We start from the raw sequence: 10,167 nt of genomic DNA, 5'->3' as shown, positions 1-10,167 counted from the left end.
ATAACGGATAAAATAATGTAATTACCCTTTGACTTCTTTTCGAATTTACTATTATGTCCTTCTTCAATGAAACTTGATGGATGGATTTTAGTATGGATGGTAAAGTTGTATTTTAAAATTTTTTGGGTGGGAAAGTGTCATTAGGCCAAACCTTTGGTGGGAAAAAGTCGTTTACTCTTAAAAATATATATATTTATGACTTTTTTTTTTAATTAAAAAAGTTACATTTGATTACTTTGAAATAAGGCCTATATAATATTATTTGTTTGCTCATTATATATAAGTGATGATCAATTTTTTTTTTTTTTTTTAACCAAAGTATTCGAACCAATTTATAAGCATCTCTATTAATCCTCAAAGGAGCGATGATCAAATTTCTTTATTCATATTCTTCCTTTTATAACAAATCTTATCATTTAACGATTATTTTCTAATTAAATGTTAATTAAATTTTGTTTAAACCCTTTCTATAGTACAATTTTAATTTTTTAATCTCTTTTATGAAGAATAAGAGAAGAAAAAAACAATACATTATCTTCTTTTTAGTTTTTTCTTAATAATATCTTTGCAATACTATACACAAAATTAATATAATCATTTTCTAGTGCGAATGTTAAAAATTTCAGACGGTCCATACTTAACAATTTTCATCCATATACATTATTACATGTTAGTATCAAAATCTAAAAATATTAGAAATATAACAAACAAATAGACATTCATTTGCCTTCATGTTACTCAAATTTTAATGGATATTATTATCTTAGTAATAAATGCTAGTATATTTTATAAATTTGCATATAAAAGTTGAATGAATTTATTTTTATTAAGCCTGTGAAGACTTAAGTTAGAATTTTTGCCTTAGGCCACTGCTTTCCTTGAGACGGCCCTACTCATAACCTGTTGCTTTTTACTCCAGAAATTATTTCCTTCAAAGCTCCAGAAATATTATTTGCTGTTCATTATATCCACAGTCCACACAAGTTTCACACAAACTGTGTCCAAAATACCACCATTGCACAACTCCTATCTACCAATCGGACATCGAATTCTTCAGTGAAAACTTCTTGGAGCCCTTGAAGCAGCATTCCAGCAGACATTTTCTCACGAAATCCACACAAGGGAAATATTTGCAGATATAGTAGATGGTGACATCAAACACACTTGAGAGAATGCCGAGCCCAAGACATAAATTACCCACATTAGGATGTAAGGGACCTTGAGATTGCTCTGAGAACAAATCCTACTACCAGCAGCCTAAGAAAATGCTGATAAATTGTTCTCCATTGTTCTTCATTGGCTAACATTTTATCAGATATCAACAACATCGACCCTGAACGGCAAATGGTGCTCCATCAACCTTTAGAGGATTTTGCAATACCATATCAGCAACCATTTCTGCAGTTCCCAAAGCCTGAAAAGTGGACCAAAATGGTGAATGATTTCTCCATTACCTTTAGTTTATCATAGTCAACCAGACATTGTGGTAAAAACTGCTAACTAAAAAAGAAAATTAAAAAGAAAAATAGTAAAATAGTAAAATAGTAAAAACGTAAAAACGTAAGAAATTAAGTGATAGCACCTAACTGTACATCTTGGTTTCAAACTGTAAAAAAATGGATAATAACCACACTAGCTTAAATACTCAGCAGTAAATCAATATATTCTTCAGAGAAAGAAAACAAATCTTACCAGAGAAAGTCCTTCTCCTTCATGACCAGTTGCAAGAAACACATTTGATAAACTGGGGACAGGCCCAATAACTGGTTTTCCATCAGGCACTGAGACCAGGAAATTGTTATATCACAGTTTATTAATTTTATAGATGACAACTTCACTACCATAAACTTTGGGTAGTTAAAATCTAAGAATCTACCAAAAAAAAAAAAAAAAAAATTCACAAGTCAAAGAAGGTATAGACTTACTGTAAGGGCGCAATCCTATCCTCACTTTTCTGCTCCTTAAATTTGTGAGAGAAAAGTCTCTTAATTTGGGAAAGAACTCCGCAGCCCGCATCCATATACCATCAATTATTGACTCATCCACTTCTGTGTCGAACCCTGCAAACTGGCGGCTGCTCCCTGTAAAGTCAGATGATAAACTTAAGGGCAAGCATGTGTGCCAACTTTCAAAATGACCAACTGCAAATCACTGTACTAGAAAAAAGACAAAATATAAGCCTTAACAGTAACATACATCAAAAACCATCTTATCTTATTTATAAACTTAAAAAAAAAAAAAAAAAAACAAGCTTATACATAAAACAAGCAAAACAATATCCTTTTTGAGCATGAGGACATATACAAGAAAGAGACATTGCAATAATTGGGCTTAGAAGATGTTCCAGATATATTAGATGCTATAACCAATGGACAGAGCCGGGAAGTTCCTTCGGTAATGCTAAAGAACAAAAGCAAAATAATAAGCATTCAAGCTAAAATGGATATGCAAAATCAATGCCTTTAAGAAAAAGTAGAAAATATCATAATTGCTAAAACAAAATATGCTAATGCTAAAATTATTTTTGACCATTATATAGAAAAAGGTCAAAGCAGCAGCTCTGGAGTATTCAGTTTACCGAGAACAAGGTTTCCTGTCATGTCTGTAGTGGCTCCCATCGAAATAGACAACATCTGCCCATTCTCTTGCCGTCCTGGATGCATAGTCAGATTATGATGATAAGTATAACCCACCTCCATCGTACCATGATTCAATTTAAGAGGATTAAAATTCTCAAGCACAAGCAAGTGACCCTGTAAGAAGATCCAATAACAGAAATCATCATGCTTAAAAATTATAACTAATTTCCATTTCAAGATCCCAAGACTGAAATAATTCATCAATGATAACTGGTGGGAATGATGGCTTGAAAATTTGGCAAATGAAGTGACTTGTAAAGTCAGCATCTCAAGAATTATACAATTAATAAAATTCATCTTATCACTTTTAACCAATAATTTAAGAAGTTTGGAACCATGCCTAGAAGAGAAGCAAGAGATCCATTAATGATACACAGATCCAATATGAAAGGAGTTTTGGAAAACTTCAATACAACAAGCCAATGGCAAAATCATATGTGGACAGTTAATTAACATCCTGGATTCAAACCTTTCGAGGCTTTACAGGGACATCCAATACAATATCTGTTTCCCTAAATAGGTCATGCATCAAAGATCCGCTCCAACAACCAGCTGCAACTACGACAGCTTTCTTGCAGTATAAGGTGTTCTTGGAAGTCTGAACTGCTTCAACCTCACCAGAGCTATGAGATCTGAGTATAGTATAAGAACTATTAGAGTTGCTCAACACAGTATATCACCTCTGAGTAGGAAAATGTACTATAGACCTTCAGTGTCAGCAAAAAAATTTTGTTGCAGCACAAAGAGAATAACAACATACCTTAACAAACATTTAACAGGGTCATGGAAGAACTCTGCATATCTTCCTTTTGATGCAAAATCTCTGTTAACCTACATATCAGTCATAACGACATTGATATACTAAACATGGATCAGAGGCAACTAAAATACGATACAAAGATCAACCAAAATATTCTAAATTATAAGAGACCTTTTCAATATACGCAGCAGTATGCCTAGCATCCAACTGGCAGTCATCTGGTAGAAAGGCAGCTCCACTATGTTCTCCAATCATTAGTTCAGGTTCCATTTGAAGCAAATCACTACCAGGCAAGTATTCTGCTCTCAAACCAGCTTCACACAGCTGCTTCACCGTCTCTTGTAACAAAACCAACTCTTTAGGATTCCTACCAATTAACAAACTTCCTGTAAACCAGATCACAATACTGTTACTATCACCTTATCCATAATAACAATACATTTTCAACTATATAATTGGGTTGACTATTGAATTAAGAAACCCACAAGCCCATTAACAGATTACTAACACATTAATTACACATTTCTGTTCAGGAAGAAAACTAGTAAACTATAATAATGAATCATAAACCAAAACTCAAAATGAAATTTACATACCCGTCTTTTTCCATCCCAGTACTTGAAGAGGGTCCAAGCATTGATCACTTACACTCTCCGCAAACTTCTTCCACAATTTATGGCTTCTCATTGTTAAGTCCCATTTTTCACTCCCAGGTGTCTTGTGTATCATCCATATGTAGCCCTGCCCTAAAAGTAAATACAAACTCAATAAATCCTCCACACTGAATAATGTTACATATCCCCAATAATTTCCCAAAATTCTTGTTCCACAAAAGAAAAAACAAAAACTTAAAATTACCCTCTCAAATATTATCCCAAAACTTTCATCCTAAACAATGCTCTTGAAACTAGCATATAAGTAATATACTGATATGATATTAATGCTCTACATTCAGTATCATTTCACAAAATAAATTCCCAATTTTGATACTACTTTAAAAAGAAAGCTGCGTATTTTTTTTTTTTTTAGTTTTTACCGGCACCGGTGGCACCAGAACACGGGAGGGCTTTGTCAACAACAGCAACGGATAGATCCGACCCGAAAAGAAACTGACGGGCGATGGTCAACCCGATAATGCCAGCACCGATTATCACAACGTCGAATGTGTGACATGAAGCAGAGGTTGAATTCGCGGCAGAAAAGTGAACGGGTCCGGGTCGAAATCGGGTTTTCTCCCGTGAAAGCGTTTTGTTGCCGAACAAGGTTGATTTGAATGGCAAAGTAGTAGTCGTACTAGCAGTAGTTCGTCTGGTAGAGAATGAAACGGCGCCGTTCTGGTGTACAAGAGTAGAATTTGGAGAGTAACGCAGTAAGATTGAATCCATTTCTGGTTAGGACAATTTTCTGATTTTTTATTTTTAATTTTCTGTGTGTTTAATAAGGGAAAAAAAAATCAAGAACTACCCCTATTATTACGTTAACTAGGCGAGTGCCAGCTTCTGAGAATTTGTTCACTATAACCCAAGATTTTAAAAACTCATCAATGACACCCCTTTTTGCTAACTTTGTCTAAGTTTTGTTTAGCAAAACTACTTAAAAAGTAGTTGAATAATCATTTGCAAAAACATTTTGATATGTGTAGCGTTGACAAACAATTTCATGGTATGAGAAAACCAGCCTTTTATGCTTATTTATATACATTGTGAATTTATCACTCTTCCACTAAAAATTATCTCTTTGATAACTAAAACCCATCATACTCTCTTTTAAGTATTATCTATCTCAGAACATATTAACTTGCCATAACTTGAAATTAAATGCATGATTCTTGATACTTCACAATAATATTTTAGCAACATCTAACTGAAACTATCATAAAACAATAATTAGACACAACATATATATGTAATACAAAATTCTTCATTGCTCAAACCTATAATTGTACATTTCATAATTATATATGAAAAACAAATTATAAAATGGGATACAAAAACAGTCCAATATAAAGCTTCATTACTACCAACAACAATCTGAAGTATACAAAGGAAGATTGTTCTGTAACCTAAGAGTCAGAGATCATCCAAGTTAATTTTTAAATCGTTGGACCAATAAATTTCTGATGTATTTGTTTCATAATCATCTTCCAAATTGGAGTCAGGAAGAGCTAAAGCTTTGTCCAAGGCGTCGGCTAATTCTAACTCCCATAAACCTGAGCTGCAAACCCGTTTATAGGTCTCATAACCTGTTGCTTTTAGTCCTTCAGAAACCATTTCCTTTAAAGCTCCGGAAATTTTTTCGCTGTTCATTATATCCACAAAAGTTTCACGCAAACTGGGTTGCCAAAATACCACCATGGCACAACTCCTATCCACCAATCTGACATCAAATTCTTTGGCAAAAACTTCATTGGACCCTCGGAGAAGGGTTTTCAGCGTTCCAGCAGACATCCTCTTGCGAAATCCCCACAAGAAAGCCACATCCTCACACCTTACTTTCCGTGTGTTGTTGGTCCAAACTCTGATGTCTTCATCAGTTGGTTCTTGACAACTGTCAGAGCTAAGATTGAAGATGTTTGCATATCCATCAAAAGCTGAAGCCAGATGATGGTTGCTGGATCGACTAGAAGTAGGAGTGAGATTCAGTACGGAACATAGCTTCCCAAACAAATGACAAATTTTCACCACATTATGCCCATGAATGTTGCTTTCATTTTCAGTAGCTGGTGAATTTAAATACAATGCAGAGAAATCAGGTCATAAAGTAGCAAATAACCTTTTTATGTGTTCACTGGCAATTCTCACAACATTACTCCTGAGACTCAAGTGGTGCAACTAGTAATTCAATAAAGTTCACGTTTATCAACTACATAATTTTTTAAAAGCTGCACAATAAAGTCCCAAGTTTCCTTGATACATTTCTCACAAGTGAAATCCACAAGACACAAGCATGGTTTTATGTGCAAGTGTGAGTATGCTGCTTCAAGAAGTCGAGACCAACTGACCTTTGTGTGGAATTTCCATATCTATGGGAGCAAAGAACCTATTCTTTAGATAAGACATATTTGCAGACATACTGGTTCTTGCAGGACCAATATCTGTCATCAGATGGTTGACATCAAGTACTTGAGGGAAAGCCATGCGTAAGGAAGACATAAATTCAACCACATTAGGTGGTAAAGGAGCTAGAAATTTTGAATGAATAAATGCAAAATCTGCAAGGAGTGAGAAAGTGAATAAATCTCCAATCTAAACAGAAAGAAAATCAATGGTATTATAATCTAAATTGATAAATATTTCTTTTATAAAGAGATAACCATTAAGGGAATTGTGGGAGACAACAGGTTTCTGCGAAGCACAAATCAAATCGATCACCTCTCGGAATCCACGGACCCTCTTATCTTGTTCTACTTCAAGATCTTGAAGCTCCCTCTGTCAATCAAAACCAATTAAACATTATGGACAACACTTGACCGGTCATTATCACCAAGATTTATTTTGTTACCTTTAAAAGATCCCTGTCCTCTTCAGAACTTGTCAAAACAACACGAACTGCCTGGGTTCCTCCACTCTTTGCAGGGATTAATAGAGGAACAAGGTCTGAGAACTCTTCCAACATCTATAGCCAACCCAGAAAAGTTTCAAGATATCGTTGCACAGAGGAAAGTTGCATAGAACTCTTCATTTAGTTATCCAAGCATGATGGAAACAAATACTGTTTGCATCATCAAAAATTGAAGGATCAAAAAGTTCGTTAGACCAATCTACCTTTAGTACTAGCTGGACTTGGCGTTCACTACAAACATCAATAGTCATGCATGGTCTAGATCCGTGCTGTTCACTCCCTAAGACAAGTTTTCTCAGGGAGATCACTAAAGCCTCTGCAGCTGAAAAGTCAACACTAAAATAGAATTCAAGGAAATTCATAAAATGACTTAAACTTGTCAACAAATTATGTTTTACCATCTGTCTTTGCACTCGAGTCTGTACATGCATTTTTCCAATGTTTAACACGTGATCTAATCCTTTCAACAAAAACGGTATCAGCAACAGTTGGGACAGGTATAGGAGCAAAAGAAGATTTCTCATGATCAACAATTATAGGATTCCCCATCCGAACTTTCGCTGAAGACTCTTGTGCTCTTGATAAGTATGATATCCCTATTTACAAATAAAAGGAAAAACATAAAAAAGAAATAAAGCACCATAGTACCCAAAACCAGCATAAACACTGAAACAGTAAATCACCAATCATCAATCACGCGCAATAAGATGATGCAAATGCTACGTCTCATCGCCGATTATACATTAAGATGTCTATAAGCAATTCATCATAAATGAACTATCTAGTAGCAGAAGATATTTATAGGGGAGGAATGAAATTGATAAAAGAATGCTACACGGAGATATAATTCTACGAATACACTCCAAAACCTGATCTTCTCTATGTTAATGATTAAAGATACTGCATTTAATTTCAAACTTTCTTGTCCCGATTGAACTGGAATTGGCTAAAGACCAGAGACAGACTTTCAGCCAAAAAAAAAAATGTTTCTCTAAAACCTAACAGAAACGTGCACATAACAAAAATTTCACTTACAATGGCAACATTCACAAGAATCACTTCTTGGGGAAAAAAAAAAATGTTAACCGTGTCACAGTCTTAATGATCAATAAAGCTTAAATGATAAGAAGAACTAACTTAACATCATATATCAAGTATTAAAAAGCGAAAAAAAAGTTTCTCTCAAAAAACCTACTAGCTATATTCACAAGCTTCAAACAATAAAAAGCTTCACAAAGCAACATTAAAAAAAAAAAAAAAAAAAAATCACTTCTTAACAAAAATGCTCAGCTGGCTATCTCTAAAAAATGAAAATTTTAAACTTACCATCATATTTATGCGAGCTATGTTCACAAGCTTCTAAAATAAGCACTGAACCAAACAACATCAACAAAAATCCCTTCTAAACAAAAATGCTCAACTGGGCATCTCTCAAATGAAAATTTTAAACTCGCCATCACATATGCAAGGATTAAAAGCAAAAGTTTTATTTTCTAAGACCCGCTAGCTTTATTCACAAGCTTCTAGTAGAAAGCACTTATCCAAACAACATCAACAAAAATCACTTCTACACAAAAATGCTCAAGGGCATCTCTCGATGAAAATTTTAAACTCACCATGACTTATGAAAGTATTAAAAACAAAAATTTTCTTTCTAAAAGCCACTTGCTTTTTTCACAAGCTTCTAACAATAAAGCACTTAAAAAAGTGCAACATCGTAAAGGATCATTTTTTAGAACAAAAAATGATCAACCGGTTATCTCTCAAAATGAAAACTTTAACCTTACCATCATATATACAAGCATTAAAATCAAAACCCTCTTTCGCCATGGAATTTAGAGACGATGTTTGACATGTGAAACTATAAGAAGGCATTCCGAGCTTGAGTTCATCTCTGGGGAACAAATGAAAGTTGTACGGAAAGGCAACGACTTTGCGAGCTTCAATCTTGAAGGGGCAGACGGCGAACTGAAGTATTTGAAAGCGTTCGGCGGCGAACTTGGCTTTGGAGTAAGCCGTGTGGGGCGTGTCGAAGGCAGAGAGGCGGTGCCACGGCGTGGAAAAGGAGCCGGTGTTCTGTAAGGAGAGGGCTATGAAATGGGAGTTGGCAATGTGATGTTTGATTTCTGGAAGAGAGTCGTTGAAGTTTGACTTCGTGACTTGTTTTATGGGCCATTGAAGGTGGTTTCTGTGGAGGGTCTTGGTGGAGAAGAAGCGTTTTTGTGAGAGAAGCCGAGCGTTGGGCACCATTGTTGTGTTAAGAGTTACAGAGGCGAGTATTTCTGATATGGAGTATTTAAATGGGCCACTGGATCATGGACCGGATGGCCCATTTTAACTGGCCTTTTAGCTTTCTTTTGAAATAGTTGGATTTGCAATATACATACAAGTGAATTTTTATTTAAAATTTTTAAGTTTACAAAGGGGTTTATAACAATGATCCCCCTGATGTATAATAATAGAAATTCTCGGTTGTTAAGTTTTTAGTATTATTGTTAAAATAAATGGTAGAAGAATAATATAGTAAGTATCTATTAATTTATCATCTTATAAAATTTTAACAGTCAACTAAATAGTAGAAGGATTTTTGTTATTTTTTAAATCTCATAGGAAACTTTGTTATTTGATTAAACTTCAGGGGTTGAAAAATTAGTTATAAAATATAGGGATATTAAAAAAATTAACTACATTTTGGGGGTTAATAAAAAATGGCTTCTTTCAACCCTAAATAAAATTAATTAATCGTATATTTTGAAATAAATACCTTTTTATTATTATTGTCTTTTCTGTTATCATTTGTCAAGTCTCTGACATTTTATAGGTTGTGGGAGGTGTTTGAATCATATAATGTTTTATTACAGAGAATATTATATTAATGGAAAGAAAGATCGCCTTGAAGATTACTACGAATGTTTAGAAAATATGTTTGGTTGGTTCGAATAAATTGGTAAATAATATGTTTAGTTGGGATGATAAATAGGTGAGTATATTATATAGATTACTAAATTGCCCTGCTTTTTAAATGTTAAAATAATAGTATTTTTTATTATTATTTTTTAAATCATTTTTTTTAACCCCCTACATATGAAATTTTGTTAAAACACCTCAGTCATATAAAACTTTAATTTATAGCAAAATCACCCCCACCTACCCCAAGCCACTGCCAACAGCCAACCACCACCACCAGCAAAGTCGAAAATGGCCATG

General features: G+C 34.2%; 2 protein-coding genes across 3 annotated transcripts; both read right to left on the bottom strand.

Moving 5' to 3' along the window:
• Positions 1 to 930: 930 nt before the first annotated feature.
• LOC116121117 (glycine oxidase-like) lies at positions 931 to 4,789 on the bottom strand. Of its 2 annotated transcripts, none has more exons than XM_031407055.1 (9): positions 4,436 to 4,789; positions 3,996 to 4,145; positions 3,571 to 3,785; positions 3,400 to 3,470; positions 3,109 to 3,271; positions 2,579 to 2,753; positions 1,926 to 2,081; positions 1,693 to 1,781; positions 931 to 1,414 (listed from the first exon to the last, which is right to left on the bottom strand). In XM_031407055.1, exons 1-9 carry the CDS (start codon positions 4,782 to 4,784, stop codon positions 1,319 to 1,321), a joined length of 1,464 nt encoding a protein of 487 aa, XP_031262915.1. In that variant the 5' UTR covers positions 4,785 to 4,789; the 3' UTR covers positions 931 to 1,318. The 2 variants fall into 2 exon arrangements, with proteins under 2 accessions (XP_031262915.1, XP_031262916.1); XM_031407056.1 differs by having other exon boundaries at positions 3,996 to 4,140; positions 4,436 to 4,554.
• A 668-nt stretch (positions 4,790 to 5,457) lies between these two features.
• LOC116121116 (poly(A)-specific ribonuclease PARN-like) lies at positions 5,458 to 9,210 on the bottom strand. Its single transcript, XM_031407054.1, has 7 exons — positions 8,748 to 9,210; positions 7,359 to 7,556; positions 7,164 to 7,282; positions 6,901 to 7,014; positions 6,713 to 6,827; positions 6,401 to 6,610; positions 5,458 to 6,118 (listed from the first exon to the last, which is right to left on the bottom strand). The coding sequence occupies exons 1-7, from the start codon at positions 9,208 to 9,210 to the stop codon at positions 5,469 to 5,471; spliced, it is 1,869 nt and encodes a 622-aa protein (XP_031262914.1). The 3' UTR covers positions 5,458 to 5,468.
• Between the last annotated feature and the right edge of the window lie 957 nt (positions 9,211 to 10,167).

The sequence above is a fragment of the Pistacia vera genome, unplaced genomic scaffold (genome assembly GCF_008641045.1).
Source record: "Pistacia vera cultivar Batoury unplaced genomic scaffold, PisVer_v2 Contig966, whole genome shotgun sequence".
Taxonomy (NCBI): domain Eukaryota; kingdom Viridiplantae; phylum Streptophyta; class Magnoliopsida; order Sapindales; family Anacardiaceae; genus Pistacia; species Pistacia vera.
This window is presented reverse-complemented; position numbering and strand designations above follow the sequence as displayed.